The sequence below is a fragment of the Hyperolius riggenbachi genome, chromosome 1 (assembly GCF_040937935.1).
Source record: "Hyperolius riggenbachi isolate aHypRig1 chromosome 1, aHypRig1.pri, whole genome shotgun sequence".
NCBI lineage: Eukaryota > Metazoa > Chordata > Amphibia > Anura > Hyperoliidae > Hyperolius > Hyperolius riggenbachi.
The window spans coordinates 409,470,996-409,486,906 of record NC_090646.1 but is presented as its reverse complement, the minus strand read 5'-3'; the positions used below and the strand labels follow the sequence as shown (position 1 = coordinate 409,486,906).

Sequence of the window (15,911 nt, the reverse complement as noted above, 5' to 3'; positions counted from 1 at the left end):
TATGGAGATGTTAGAAGTAGCTGCCTGGGTTTCCACCCTAGGTTTATACTCAACAGTGTTCTCCCCAGAGTCAAATAGGTGGGCGCGCCGCCCGGGTAAGGTTACACCCCCGCCCGGCTGCCAACACGTGGCTGTAATTGAAGTCCGGACTGTTCTGCTCCTCTGCGTCATAAATCCCCGCCGGCTGACAGCACGTGCCTGTGAATAGTGAAGCCAATGCTGTTCTGCTCCTGCTCCTCAGTGTACGAGATCTCGTTGAGCTCGTACAGTCACTGAATTAGCATGGACTGGACTGGGCGGGACATTTACATCCTCATCAGGCAGCCGCTGAGTTCCCAGGATCGTCAGAAAGCCAGTCAGTGAGTGAAGCTGCGGGTGGGGGAATGGGATTCTGGAGAGGAATGTTGTGTGCCTGCAGCTCCTGTGTGAGTTTGTGTGAGAGCAGCCCCGCTGTCCCCCTCACCCCCTCCATTGTAAAACTGTTCTCTGGAAGCAGCCAGGGAGACAGCTGTAAAGCCATTAAGCCAGAACTTCTCCCTACCCCCCTCCTGGCAGAACTGATAAGGACCTGGGGCTTTCAGAGTTGAGACTGCAGGGTCCTAATGCTGACCTGCTAAAGTAAAGGTGCCCATACATCTAGCGATGATGGGCAGATTCAATCAAGAGACAAATCTCTCTCTGATCAAATCTGATTAGAGAGAGATCTGTTGGGTACCCATACACTCCAGGTTGATTCCCGATTGATTTCAGCTTGAAATCTCTCAGGAATCATCCGAATCCTCCGCCTCGCCCCCCCCCCACCTGACTGTCCCCAGAGGAGCTCACACTCTAATCCCTACCGATAGTCATAGTCTAATGTCCCTACCATATTATTATTATGTATTTATATAGCACTGACATCTTCTGCAGCACTTTACAGAGTGCATAGTCATGCCACTGACTTTCCTCAGAGGAGCTCATAGCTCAGCATAAGCCACGCCCACATTCAGTTGCATGGTAACACCCATTTTTTTGCGCTGGCCCTTCATTCCCCTGGTCGCTCCCCACCCGGCTACTTTTTCATGCCACCCGGCTGGAAAAAAATTCTGGGGAGAACACTGCTCAAGTCATAAGACCCAAGAGGTAGCGCTCACAGTGAGGTATTATGATGACACCTGTTCGCCTCCTCTTAATCAATAACAGTTTTATCCCAAGAGGTGGCGCTCAAGGTGCATAGGTAGTGTCACGGACGATTGCAGGGACGCAGGCGCGTCCTGGAACCGCCCGTGAAGAAAAGAACGATCGCACTCGATCCCTGCATCGATTGCGCTTCAAAACGATACAATCTGGGTTGAGTGTGTAGGGACAGCTGAAGTCCTTTTCTTAGCAAAGAGAGCACCATTCCAAAGGCTGGCTGGCTCTTTTGATATGCTAATGAGCCTGAGCCTAATCTGCCCCAGAGAGTCCCTGGCTTCAAGCTGTGCTGATGGCCCATCCATCAGGTATAAGGTGACAAGCACCATGGCAGGAGCAATCTAGTTGGGCTAAAAGCCAGACCCACTGGCTCATTCCCAGCAGGGGAGGCGACACCTCGCTGGCTGCTCCAAACTTCAAAGAGCCTTTGCCTGGGAATAACCTGAGTCTCATAGCAAATCCATAACTTCCCAGATCTGTCATATTTCTGGGGTTCCTGAGATGGCAGCTTCACCAAACGTGGGGGAAGTGTAGCATGAGCCTCGGTGCTGGTTCTGAGGAAGTTTCAGAACATTCTGAGGTAAGGACTGCCAGTTAGGCAGTTTGAAAAGGCCCTGATGATACCACAGGGGTCCCACCCCTCATGTCTGGTATCAGGGCGCTGGGTAAATCGAGACAGACCTGAAAATGTTAATAAATCTGCCCTGACCTGTACGGTTCTGTGAGATAGAGCCCATATATGGGTAGATATGATTTCTAGCCCCAGTACAAGGGGAGGGCTCATCTCATCTTTGAAGGGGGTGTATGGCTCCCCGCCCTCACTCCCTCCTACTGAAGCAGGGGCATAAGAATGGCTGAGGACCCAAACTCAGTGTCCTCCACACTGAACCATCTTGCACTCATCAGATGCCAGCTTGAGGATATGCTGGCATCCACCTGGTCTGAACTCTGAACTCTGGACTTTGAAACCAAGAACTTTATGATTCTTCCCACAATAAGGACATCTTTCCAGGAACTAAGTATTTTTCTCCCTTCTTTTATTTTTCATACTGGCTATTACTGTCTTAATAATTGTGATTTTTAATAATTGTCTGTATATATTAATTATTTATATTGCGTGAATAAACGACTTTCTCCAAGTCATTCACTTTCCGCTACCCTGCTTATCAGCACACACAAATGATCCCGGGTCTCTGAAGATACGCTACTGTTTGTTTGTTGTTGGCTAGACAGAATATCGTGTGTTTAACCGTTTTATTCGCAGGATTAGTCAGTCAGTTAGTGGGCCCCACGGTCCCATAGTAACCGCGGTGGTGGCAGTTTACTCTGAACCAGTAGGTGACGTTGTAATTACCCGTGTCTCACAGGCTCCCTTCTGAGTTGTCTGCGGCTAATTCTTAACGGTTCCTGCGCATTGACTGCGACCAGAGTTCGCACGATCTGTGCGCTGGCACCGTTTAGAAGGCCAAGTGCGGTCAGCCACAAGGGCTCCAGTGACAGTGTTAGGCAGCGGTTGGGACCTGTGTTGTGCTGAAAGTATCTGCGATAGCGCTAGCGCTATCGAGAAACGAACTAATTCGTTGGTGTAGCTGGAAGGCAATATATTTTTTATATATACAGAGAGACTGTGTAGCCAGTACCCCTCCCCAAAAGTTTTATTTTATTTGGCGTGGAAATGTCCGGGAACTACAAGAAAATGTGCCTGGCGGACCTGCAAAATCTTTGCCAAGAGAGAGGCATTGATGTCGGCCGCAAGAAACAAGGGGACCTAATAACGGAATTGTTTCAATGGGATACCCAGCAACTGCAGGAGCTGGATGTGTCTGCTGAGGTAGACGCTGACCCATCTGACTCAAGGCAAGGGGAACCAGAGACTGAGACTCCTGACCGTACAGAGGTTGTGCATCCTGAGGGCCCTGCATCAACAGTTACGCAGGAGAATGTCAGTGTGGACCCCAACCCCAAAGTTTCTGAAAATACTCGCCCGGAACTGGCCAGTACTGGACTGTCCAGGGGTGCTGACCCGGTAATGCAGCAGGCATTACAAAAGCTGATGGAGACTGACCTGGACAAGTACATGCAGTACATGGAAGCCCGCGAGGAGCGGGAACGCCAATCTGCAGAACGCAAGGCTGCTGCTGCTGCAGAACGCCACGCGGAGAGGGATGCCGCTGAGCGGGAATGCCAACGACAGCATGAGCTAAACATGGCAAAAGTGCAACAGGCCAGCCGGAGTTCACCGCCCAGCCTCCCTGCTGAAGGAGCTGCAGCACCCGTAAGTGCAAAGTTTAAATTTGCTAATATTGAAAAAGACACAGACATTGACTTGTTTTTGCGGTCTTTTGAAAAAGCATGCCGTCAGTATCGGCTGTCCCAAGACCAGTGGGCCAGACATCTGACACCTTTGCTGCGCTACAAAGCGCTTGATGCCTTCGCAGAATTGCCTGCGGAGAAGGATAATGATTATGCTGCTATAAAAGACGCTATCATTACTAAGTACCAGCTGACGCCAGAAGCCTATCGGAAAAAGTTCAGGGCCTGGCAGAAAAAGCCTTCTGATTCGTACCGAGATGTGGCCAGCAGCTTGCTCACCACACTCCGGCAGTGGACTCTAGGCCTCACCAAAGGGTCTTATGATGTCCTGGAGGACTTGATAGTCCTGGAACAATTTCTGAACATTTGCCCTGCTGATGTACGACAATTTGTGCTAGAACGCAAGCCGGCTTCAGCAACTGTCGCTGCAGACCTTGCTGAGACTTTTGCAACTACCCGGGTGGCTGATACCCGCAGAACTGCCCCATCCAGCTGGAGAGGAGGTCAGCCCAATACTCTGGCAGACTCTCCTGCCCCTGTGAGCCGTCCGCCACAGAGGCCACCCAGCGCAGCTGCTGCACCCAGGCCTGCAGCGCCTGGAGAGGTCACCTGTCACTACTGCCGCCAGCCCGGACACATGAAATTCGACTGTCCGGAGCGGAGACAGACACCACCAGCACCTGGATCATCTGCATCACCTGTACCTCACCCACAGCAGAGGCAACCCGCCAGCGAACCACAGCCGGGATCATCAGATTTTGTCCTGTTTGCCCGCGGAAAGGAAATCCGCGACCGAACCAACCAGCAGCAACTTGTTAGAGTGAACGGCAAAGTTGTCACCGGATTTCGAGACACCGGAGCTGACATCACGTTAGTTCACTCACACCTTGTGCCAAAGGAGAGCATCAGCTCCAGCCGATCCCTTGCCCTTACTGGAGTAGAGGGCACCCTTTTTCACATAGCCCACGCGACAGTGAAGCTTGATTGGGGATTAGGAATCCAAGAAAGGGTTGTTGGGGTTATGAAGGATCTCCCAGTCCCTGTGTTGCTGGGGACTGATTTGGGCAAGCTTGTGTCCTACTATAAACCTGCCACGACCGCCTTGTCGCTCACGGAAGGAGACGGACTCTCCACCCACCACCAGGTACTTTATACACTTGGGGGAGCACCAGGGGGAGGTGGGTTGAATGTGCCCAGTTCAAGGGTACCAGGTTCAATAGTGCCTGCTTCAAAGGCACCTGAGTTTGAGGTACAGACTGTCTGTTGTGATGATGCTGTAACTGTACCTGAGTTTCTTGTACAACCTGTCTGTAATGAAAAAATGTCTATACCTGTCAATGTCATTACTGCATGCAATGATGATTTGAGTAATGCCCGTCTGTGCCATTCTGACAGTGTATCTGTGCTAGCAGTACCGCGCAGCTGCACTGCTCAGAACCCGAGCTCAGAACAGGTGGAGGGGGTTCCGGCCTCCTCCCCCTCCTCTGACCGCAGGGATGAGACCTTTCAGCCGCTGGCCTCGTGTGACATGAGCCAGTTGGCTGAAACTGACAGCGCCATATTCTCAGCCGCACTACAAAGTGACCCGAGCCTGGAGGTGCTCAGGCAGCAAGCCGCTGAGCCCCTCGCAGACGGGGCCGCTTTCAAGGTGTACTGGGAAGGTGGGAGACTGTACAGTGAGTCTGTACAGCCCCCTACAGGTAGATCCCACGCGGATACCAAGTGGCTTGTGGTCCCGAGTGCGTTCAGGGGACATGTGCTGAAATCCGCACATGGTAATCCTCTGACAGGGCACTCGGGTGTCCGCAAGACACTCGCCGGTATTCGGAAACAGTTTTATTGGCCCCGGATGAACAGGGATGTAGCCAACTACTGCAGGGCATGTGCCGTCTGTCAGGAGCTGGGAAGGTCCAGGGATTCCCGCGGGGTTCCCTTAGGTCCACAGCCACTCAGCAGGGGAACCCTGCGTGGGCTGGCTGTTGACCTAACCAACCCACTGCCCGTTGTCAGCAGTCCCGGCAGACACCACGTCCGACTGCAGTGGCGCAAACGCCCTGTCCAGAACGGTCCATGTTGGGTCAACCCTGAGGGTAGCAGACTGCGACCGGTCCAGGGGAACCGAGCCACAGGCTCCAATAGGTTTTCCCGCCGTACCGGCAACTCGAGGCCCGTCAGCCAGGTTAGCGGCGCCGCCACACATCTTGCGGATGAGTGGCTAAGCCACGGACAAGGGGGAGGGCTGTCACGGACGATTGCGGGGACGCAGGCGCGTCCTGGAACCGCCCGTGAAGAAAAGAACGATCGCACTCGATCCCTGCATCGATTGCGCTTCAAAACGATACAATCTGGGTTGAGTGTGTAGGGACAGCTGAAGTCCTTTTCTTAGCAAAGAGAGCACCATTCCAAAGGCTGGCTGGCTCTTTTGATATGCTAATGAGCCTGAGCCTAATCTGCCCCAGAGAGTCCCTGGCTTCAAGCTGTGCTGATGGCCCATCCATCAGGTATAAGGTGACAAGCACCATGGCAGGAGCAATCTAGTTGGGCTAAAAGCCAGACCCACTGGCTCATTCCCAGCAGGGGAGGCGACACCTCGCTGGCTGCTCCAAACTTCAAAGAGCCTTTGCCTGGGAATAACCTGAGTCTCATAGCAAATCCATAACTTCCCCAGATCTGTCATATTTCTGGGGTTCCTGAGATGGCAGCTTCACCAAACGTGGGGGAAGTGTAGCATGAGCCCCGGTGCTGGTTCTGAGGAAGTTTCAGAACATTCTGAGGTAAGGACTGCCAGTTAGGCAGTTTGAAAAGGCCCTGATGATACCACAGGGGTCCTACCCCTCATGTCTGGTATCAGGGCGCTGGGTAAATCGAGACAGACCTGAAAATGTTAATAAATCTGCCCTGACCTGTACGGTTCTGTGAGATAGAGCCCATATATGGGTAGATATGATTTCTAGCCCCAGTACAAGGGGAGGGCTCATCTCATCTTTGAAGGGGGTGTATGGCTCCCAGCCCTCACTCCCTCCTACTGAAGCAGGGGCATAAGAATGGCTGAGGACCCAAACTCCGTGTCCTCCACACTGAACCATCTTGCACTCATCAGATGCCAGCTTGAGGATATGCTGGCATCCACCTGGTCTGAACTCTGAACTCTGGACTTTGAAACCAAGAACTTTATGATTCTTCCCACAATAAGGACATCTTTCCAGGAACTAAGTATTTTTCTCCCTTCTTTTATTTTTCATACTGGCTATTACTGTCTTAATAATTGTGATTTTTAATAATTGTCTGTATATATTAATTATTTATATTGCGTGAATAAACGACTTTCTCCAAGTCATTCACTTTCCGCTACCCTGCTTATCAGCACACACAGAAATGATCCCGGGTCTCTGAAGATACGCTACTGTTTGTTTGTTGTTGGCTAGACAGAATATCGTGTGTTTAACCGTTTTATTCGCAGGACTAGTCAGTCAGTTAGTGGGCCCCACGGTCCCATAGTAACCGCGGTGGTGGCAGTTTACTCTGAACCAGTAGGTGACGTTGTAATTACCCGTGTCTCACAGGCTCCCTTCTGAGTTGTCTGCGGCTAATTCTTAACGGTTCCTGCGCATTGACTGCGACCAGAGTTCGCACGATCTGTGCGCTGGCACCGTTTAGAAGGCTAAGTGCGGTCAGCCACAAGGGCTCCAGTGACAGGAAAATTTTTTACATATATTCAGTACACAGGAAATAATAGCAATGCAACACAATGAGTCCTTATAAGTTGAAAAAAAAAAGTCCCCAATCACTTCCTGATAATTCCAGTTCAAAGATTGATTAGACCATTTCCAGCAGGATCAGTATCAAGGGCATTGACCACCACCAGCACCCTTTTGTGTGCCACTCACCAGATTCACTGACCACCAGGTCAGTATAAGCCTTGGGATAGTTCCCAGGTCGTCCCCCACCTCTCCGACCAGACTAGTATTCCACTTTACTCCCAGAGGGTTCTTCAATGCCAATCACCTCAAAGAAAGCTCCACATAGTGTGATACCGTATAAAATGTAGGTTTATTTAAAAAACATATGCACTCACATGCTCCATAGGATAAAAACGCCTAGAGTTTTATAAACGGGCTCTCCCCCGTATAGATGGCCAGGGCTGGCAGGCTGCAGATCCGCTGGGCTCTCTCCCACCACCGCCGTGCACTCGGTGTGCAAGGATTCCCTTCCGCGTTCCGCCTCGCCGCCGCCACTCCGTAAAACTTCAGTCCCGCTTCCGCGGAGCGTAGCTTGATGCGGAAGCGGGACTGAAGTTTTACGGAGTGGCGTGGAGGCGGCGAGGCGGAACGCGGAAGGGAATCCTTGCACACCGAGCGCACGGCGGTGGTGGGAGAGAGCCTAGCGGATCTGCAGCCTGCCAGCCCTGGCCATCTATACGGGGGAGAGCCCGTTTATAAAACTCTAGGCGTTTTTATCCTATGGAGCATGTGAGTGCATATGTTTTTTAAATAAACCTACATTTTATACGGTATCACACTATGTGGAGCTTTCTTTGAGGTGATTGGCATTGAAGAACCCTCTGGGAGTAAAGTGGAATACTAGTCTGGTCGGAGAGGTGGGGGACGACCTGGGAACTATCCCAAGGCTTATACTGACCTGGTGGTCAGTGAATCTGGTGAGTGGCACACAAAAGGGTGCTGGTGGTGGTCAATGCCCTTGATACTGATCCTGCTGGAAATGGTCTAATCAATCTTTGAACTGGAATTATCAGGAAGTGATTGGGGACTTTTTTTTCAACTTATAAGGACTCATTGTGTTGCATTGCTATTATTTCCTGTGTACTGAATATATGTAAAAATCTACCTATGCACCTTGAGCGCCACCTCTTGGGATAAAATTATACTCAAGTCAAACTATTTTTCTGGTTTAGAAAGGAAAAACTAAGTATCTCTGTATAAGATATATATAATTTTTTTAAATTAATTAATATGCACCATTAGGCAAACAATACACCCTCCAGCACGCTGCAGGCAGGTAGCTCAGCAGCTGCCAGAGCTATGATTATCCTTTCATTTGAACTTCAGATGGTGTGTAAGGGATATAGGAAATCTAACAATTCAAGTCATTTCTAGTAAAATAGCTTAAATAGTATTCCTTTTTAGATGGATCTGTATAGAGTTACTAACTGTTGTAACCTTCGACTGGAGGTCTTGTTTAAAGGACTTCCAATGCAAGAAGGTTTAAACAGATTTTTACTCACCTGGGGCTTCTTCCAGCCCTTAGCAGCAGAGACACTTGGTGTAACCTAGACCCTATGCTGTTATATACTCTCCATTTTAATCGCCTGAGGAAGCAGGATCACACCTGTAAAATGCGTTGCAACATTGTATGTCAATAAATTTGTCTTTTTTGAATTTGACAGTCTGTGTGTCTGCTTCAAGGAGGTAAGTCCACCCCTGCCTCTGAGTTTTAAATTTTTTTTTTTTTTTTAGAGAATTTTATTGTTTTGACGTCTCTATTCGCGGTATTCTTAGCAGCAGTCTTGGTCCCTCCACGCAGCCCTGGCTTTGTCCCGCTGACCACCAGCAAAAATCGTTACCCCGCAGGCTCTTTTGTGCCTGCATTTGTGCCTGCGCGTCTACATCATCTGGTGCGTACTGTGCAGTAGTTGTGCATGGGAACGAATGCATGCGCAGGCGCACATGAGCCGACACGCTAGTGGGGTAGCGATCTTTACCAGCGGCCAGTGGGACAACACGGAGGATCAGGGCTGCGACGAGGGACTGAGACTGCTGCTAAGGGCAGGAAGAAGCCCCAGGTGAGTAAAATCTGTTTAATCCTTCTTGCATCAGAAGTCCTTTAACCAGCTGAGCGGTCTGGACGAGCTCAGCTCGTCCAACACCGCCAGCGGCTGCCGCTCAGGCCCTGCTGGGCCGATTTTAATGAAATAAAAAGCAGCACACGCAGCCGGCACTTTGCCAGCCGCGTGTGCTGCCTGATCGCCGCCGCTCTGCGGCGATTCGCCGCGAGCAGCGGCGAAAGAGGGTCCCCCCAGCCGCCTGAGCCCAGCGTAGCCGGAACAAAAAGTTCCGGCCAGCGCTAAGGGCTGGATCGGAGGCGGCTGACGTCAGGACGTCGGCTGACGTCGATGACGTCACTCCGCTCGTCGCTATGGCGACGATATAAGCAAAACAAGGAAGGCCGCTCATTGCGGCCTTCCTTGTTTATTCTGGGCGCCGGAGGCGATCGGAAGATCGCCTCCGGAGCGCCCTCTAGTGGGCTTTCATGCAGCCAACTTTCAGTTGGCTGCATGAAATAGTTTTTTTTTTATTTAAAAAAAACCCTCCCGCAGCCACCCTGGCGATTTAATCAGAACGCCAGGGTGGTTAAAAGCCCTTTACAATAAGCATTCAAGTTTAAATTAGAAAAGGGATGTTCACTTACCTCCTAATATTCTCCCAAATCTGCTTTGATTTTGCCATGATGTCATAGTTGTTCTTTTCATTGCTTTGCCTAGTCTGTTTAAGCTCTTTCTTCTTTTTCTTGAATTCCTCCCATTTTGGCTTCTTGGCTTCAGAACCTACAAAAAAGTCAGTTCTGTATGGCTGATATTGTGGTTAAACTACGGTCCTGGCAGTCTGGCAGGGGTCACATTTGTCTTTCAGTTTCTACACTTTTCAGAAAACTGAAAGACAAGTGTGACCTCTACCTTACAACAGCTAATGTAATTTATAGAGAAAACTGACAAATTGCGCAAGATGTCAGTTTTTTTTCTGCGTGCGAAATCTGCATTCAAGTGTGACCTTGCTTATTGATTAACATGAGTTCTCAGTTGAAAACAGTTTTTCTGTGCAGAAAACGCGCACGAAAGCCAACAAGTGTGACCCCTGCCTCAGTAAGAAACATTCCACACAGGTCAACTGTCAGAACTAATGATGTCACCACCAATGAAATTTCAGCATATAAATCAGAGAGAAGAAAGATTTTACATGGGACAAACACTGACTAAGTAATCTAGAAATGTATATTGTAGAAAAAAATAAATTTTATTGTTATTTTCACTACCGTTCCTCTTTAATTTCACAAGCAGTGAGTGCCTAGTTTCTTAACTAGTGATACATGTACCCCAGGGGGTCATTCTGATGGGTCCAGGGGGTTATTCGGCTTGATGTAGTTGACTAAGTATAACAAATTTAGAGTTTTAGAAAATGATAATCCTATGTAAACAACACCAAATTAGTATTTTAGCCAATTAAAAACAATAGTAAATGCTAGGAAACTTGTTAGAGACAATAATGGTGTAGTGCTATCAATTATATCTGTGTCAAGGGGTACTTGAGATCATCTCTACTATATCAAGGGCCAGTTGGGGAGCACAGACATTCAAAAAAGGTGCATACCAAAATAATGTTGAGAAACACTGCTCTAGTGTCAGCTGATAACAGATGGCCAGCTAGTCAAAGGTCACAGTCAGGCATCACAGACATGACAGACATGACTCATTTTGTGTTCTGAGAAATAACTTTTACTAATCACATTTATAAGACAATAGTAGTTTACTGAGTAGTTATTTTAATGTCATGGGATTAAAAAATAATAAAAAGTAATCCATCTGTTTTTGGCATATTTCTCTGAACAGTCTTGCGCCTGTTCTTTCTTGGCATACTTACTGCCCTCTTTGTCCTCTGCTGGTCGTTTCCTCTTCTTTGTGAAACCATCACCCTGCCTTGTATTCTTTGCTGCAAACTGTTTCACACCAGCTTTGCCTCCTTTTTGTATTGCCATCTTCTTGCCTTTTTCAAATTTGTTTGGCTTCACGTGGCCTTTTGGGCTCTTCCCTTTGCCATGATTCTTTGGGGAACCAAGTGCTAAAGAGTGAAAAAAGTAAATATATTAGCCAATAACTTATTACATGCCCATAAGAGAGGACCATAAACCAGACTAACTAAAGCTCAAAAAACTCAGGAAACAATAAGATGTAATTACTCAAATGTGGCTTTCATCCAAGAAGGTGAACATGAGATGCAGAACTCTGTAGTACCTCAAGTCTAGACTCTGCCCACTCTGTAGGCTTAGGTGATCAACCCTAAATTCATGCCCACCCTGTAGGCTTGGGTAATAACTACACATGCCCACCCTGTAGGCTTGGGTAATAACCCTACACGCATGTCCACGCTGTAGGCTTGGGTAATAACCCTACACTCATGCCCACGCTGTAGGCTTGGGTAATAACCCTACACTCATGCCCACGCTGTAGGCTTGGGTAATAACCCTACACTCATGCCCACCCTGTAGACTTGGGTAAAAATCCTACACTCATGCCCACCCTGTTGGCTTGGGTAATAACCCTACACTCATGCCCACTCTGTAGGCTTGGGTAATAACCCTACACTCATGCCCACCCTGTAGGCTTGGGTAATAACCCTACACTCATGCCCACCCTGTAGGCTTGAGTAATCAACCCTACAGTCATGCACATGCTGTAGGCTTGTAGGCTTGGGTAATCGAGATTAGACTCATGCCCACCCTGTAGGCTTGGATATTTTATATCCCCCCCCCCCCCCCATAGACTGTAAGCCTACAGAGGTACGGGCCTCCCCTATTGAAGCCTCAGCTATGTATGGAGTGGGGGGGGGGGGAAATTTCCTCTGCCCAGTAAAGATGCACCCCTGATTCAATACATTTGAAGTTGAATATCTCTGCAACCATGCCTCCTACAGACCCCCCAGCACTGCTGGTTCTCAAGATATACAGTAATATACAATCCTATCTCAAACCAATGACATGAAAGCGGCACTGGGGTCCCCTCCTTACCCCTCAAATCTGAGATCTGTAGATTGCATGGTTGTAGAGATATTCCACTTCAAATTTAAGTAATGAGGGGAGCATCTTTACTGGGCCACTGAAGCCCCCTTACATAACAGAGGCTTCGTTGTGGTAGGAACATGGGGTTTCAAACCTGCAGAGAAAATGTGGATTCTCAGGGACCCCCCGGCACATCTCGTGGTGTGCTGTTGCTGTGCATGTGATCAGCTAGGAGTCCTGGGACATTAATGCAGTGCCCCAGGATGCTGCACAAATGGGACTGTCCTGGCAAAATCAAGACAGTTGGGGGTATTACACAGCAGTCCTGTATCAATTCACTAATATCAGTGAAGATTCTTCTGAAATCAGTAAGGCTATGTTCACATTATAAATCGCCAGTGCTTTTTCAAGCGCTGAGCAATTTTTTTGCGATTTTCCCTGCGCTGTATAAATAACTTTTTAAGCTCTTTTGCAGAGGGATTTTTTTATTTCACTTCCTGATGTCAGTCAGGAAGTGAACTCTTGTACCCAGAAATGAATAAATATAATCAAGGGCTTTGCAATTTCCCTATACCTTCCAATATAGGCAAATTGCCCAGAAAATGGTAAAGGCAGCGCTTTGGCGTGAACTCTCTCATAGGGAATCATTGCACAAGCATTTTTAAGGCAATTTCTGAAATCGCCAGCTCTTAAAAAAAAAAAAAAATCACGAAATCGCCCTAGGTGTGAACAAGCCCTTGGTCAGTGCAGGGATGTTGCCACAGATTTCAATAGCTTTGGATTATAAATGTGATGGAAATTTTAAACTTGACAGTTTTTAGGGTTTTTTGATCTGCAATTACTGGGATTAGTGTGGACTGAACTGGAACTTTGCACATGGCTAACCAAATTTGAAAAGCTAATGATTACCTAACAGCTAATCAGGAATATTGCTAATAACACTGAAGTAAACATACAAAAAACAGACTCACCTTTTTTCTTAAATGCACCACTCTTGGGGGATTTAGTCTGTGGCACCTGTCTTGTTTTGGACTGTTTCTTGCCTTTGGCTTCCATCGTAACTATAGAAAAATAAAGGACACGTGAGATAATTAGAGAAATAATTATTGCAAACAGTCACAACTTTCATACTTGGAAATTAGGACACTGGAGCTGTAAAAATCCTTGCACACTGTGCATAATGAGTTACCAGTAAGTCACATAGCAAGTTAGATGTGCAGAGTGACTATACAGTGAAGCATACATACAGTACAATGAAATATGCTTCATGGCCACTGTAAACACCCACGATGCCCAGGTAATGCACAGCATGCTCTGCATTTCTCCGTCTGAACCCACTGCACTCAGATTAATACAAGGTGATAGTTCCACTTTTACGTCCAGATTTCACATTTCAGGTAGATCCAAAATAAAGTCCACTTAAAATGGACCTGAACTAAGAACTTCCTCTCTGCTCTAAAAGATAAGCAACAGCATAATAAGCTTTAAAGGGAACCTTAACTGAACGGGGGGGTAAAGAGTTTCACTTACCTGGGGCTATTACCAAGCCCCCTGCAGCAGTCCTGTGCCCTCGGAGCCGCTCTGGAATCCTCCTGGTTCCCCGCTGTCACTTAGTTTTGTTTTTGACGACTCACCAGTCGGCCGGCCGCCATGCGTATTATTGGACGCATTCCCTACTGCAATTAGTGCTGCATGCGTTTAACAATACGCGTTGCCGCATTCCGCACGCGTAGATATGTGGCAACGTGTATCTTTGTACGCGTTGCGGTCCGCAACAGCGCTAATTGCAGAAGGGAATGCGTCCAATTATACGCATGGTGGCCGGCCGACTGGTGAGTCGGCAAAAACGAAAATAAGTGACAGCGGGGGACCAGGAGGATTCCAGAGCGGCTCCGAGGGCACAGGACTGCTGCAGGGGGCTTGGTAATAGCCCCAGGTAAGTGAAACTCTTTACCCCCCCCCGTTCAGTTAAGGTTCCCTTTAAAGAAAAACATTTCTGATACATATCCTGCAATAAATCTGCAGGGAATCTGCTTCCTTCTTTCATGGAAGTAGACACAGGGTTAACATCCTGTGTTTACAAATCAGCTGCTCTGCCGAGGCAGCCTGCTGACAGCTGAGGGATCAAATTACTCTTGTGATTAGATACAGATGAGGGGGAATTAAACAGGCTAAACTCTCTAAGGGCTGGTGCACACCGAGCGGCTTTTTGGGCGTTTTCAGATCCGCTTGCGGCTGCGGATCTGCTTGGTCAATGTATCTCAATGGGGTGGTGCACACCAGAGCGGCAGGCGTTTTGCAGAAACGAAAAATGCCTGGGTGAGGCATTTTTTGGATTTCGGATGCGTTTCTGCCTCAATGTTAAGTATAGGAAAAACGCAAACCGCTCTGAAAAACGGCACTTCAGAGCGGTTTTGCAGGCGTTTTTGTTACAGAAGCTGTTCAGTAACAGCTTTACTGTAACAATATATGAAATCTACTATACTGAAAACCGCAGCAGCAATCCGCAAAACGCTAGCAAAACGCCTCATAAAAATAAAAAAAAGCGTTTAAAAATCTGCTAGCGTTTTGCGGATCTGCTAGCGGGTTTTGGTGTGCACCAGCCCTATATACATACAGGGTATATTTCCCTATGTTTTCCTTCTGTCCTGTGCAAGAGTTCAGGTCCACTTTAAGCTAACCATTCTCTCTTGTCCCTTTCATCACTAAAGACATGATATAAACATTTAGTTAAAGGACAAATGAAGTTAGAGGTATATGGAGGCTGCCATAATTATTTCCTTTTAACCAATGCCAGTTGCCTGGCAGCTCTGCTGATCTATTTGGCTGCAGTAGTGTCAGAATAACACCAGAAACAAGCATGCAACTAATCTTGTTAGATCTGACAATCATGGCAGAAACACCTGATCTGCTGCATGCTTCTTCAGGGGTCTAAGTATTAGAGGCAGTGTGTCACCCAGTGGCGGACATACGGCCATGCCGCCGCACGAGGGCCCCTGAAGTTCCGCTGCTTCAGGGGCCCATTAAGTATTGCAGGGTTTTTGTTTTTTTTTTGCTTTTAATTTTTTTAACCTGGGGGGCCCCGACTCCTGTCCTTCCCCCTCACCTCGGGCCCCTCCCCCCTCACCTCGGGCGCCCCCCCCCTCATGCGGCGGGAGAGCGGAAAATACAGGAAGTCTCCGGCCGGGGCTGCAGCAGACGCTAGAGGCAGCAGGCAGCTGCCTCTAGCGTCTGCTGCAGCCCCGGCCGGAGACTTCCTGTATTTTCTGCTCTCCCGCCGGCCGCTGCGCATACCGGGAGGGGGGCCCCGAGGTGAGTGAGGGAGGATAGGAGTCGGGCCCCCCACCCGGATAGCTACCCATCCGGCTACCTTACCCACCCGGCTACCTTACCCACCCGGCTACCTACCCGGCTACCTAACCACCCTGCCGGCTACCTACCCACCCACCCGGCTACCTACCCACCCGGATACCTACACACCCACCCGGCTACCTACCTACCCACCCGGCTACCTAACCACCCACCCGGCTACCTACCCACCCGGCTACCTACCTACCCACCCACCCGGCTACCGAACAACCCACCCGGCTACCTATCCACCCGGCTACCTAGCTACCCACCCGGCTACCTAGCTACCC

General features: G+C 48.8%; 1 protein-coding gene across 1 annotated transcript in view; it reads right to left on the bottom strand.

Annotated features, from left to right (window-relative positions):
- Nucleotides 1–15,911, bottom strand: part of PUM3 (pumilio RNA binding family member 3) — a 124,384-nt gene that overhangs the window by 103,679 nt on the left and 4,794 nt on the right. Inside the window, exons 2-4 of the mRNA XM_068235746.1 lie at nucleotides 13,245–13,334; nucleotides 11,139–11,336; nucleotides 9,913–10,048 (exon numbers count right to left, since the gene is read on the bottom strand). Coding sequence (XP_068091847.1) covers nucleotides 9,913–10,048; nucleotides 11,139–11,336; nucleotides 13,245–13,329 — 419 coding nt within the window. The 5' untranslated portion in view covers nucleotides 13,330–13,334. The remainder of the gene's footprint in view (nucleotides 1–9,912; nucleotides 10,049–11,138; nucleotides 11,337–13,244; nucleotides 13,335–15,911) is intronic.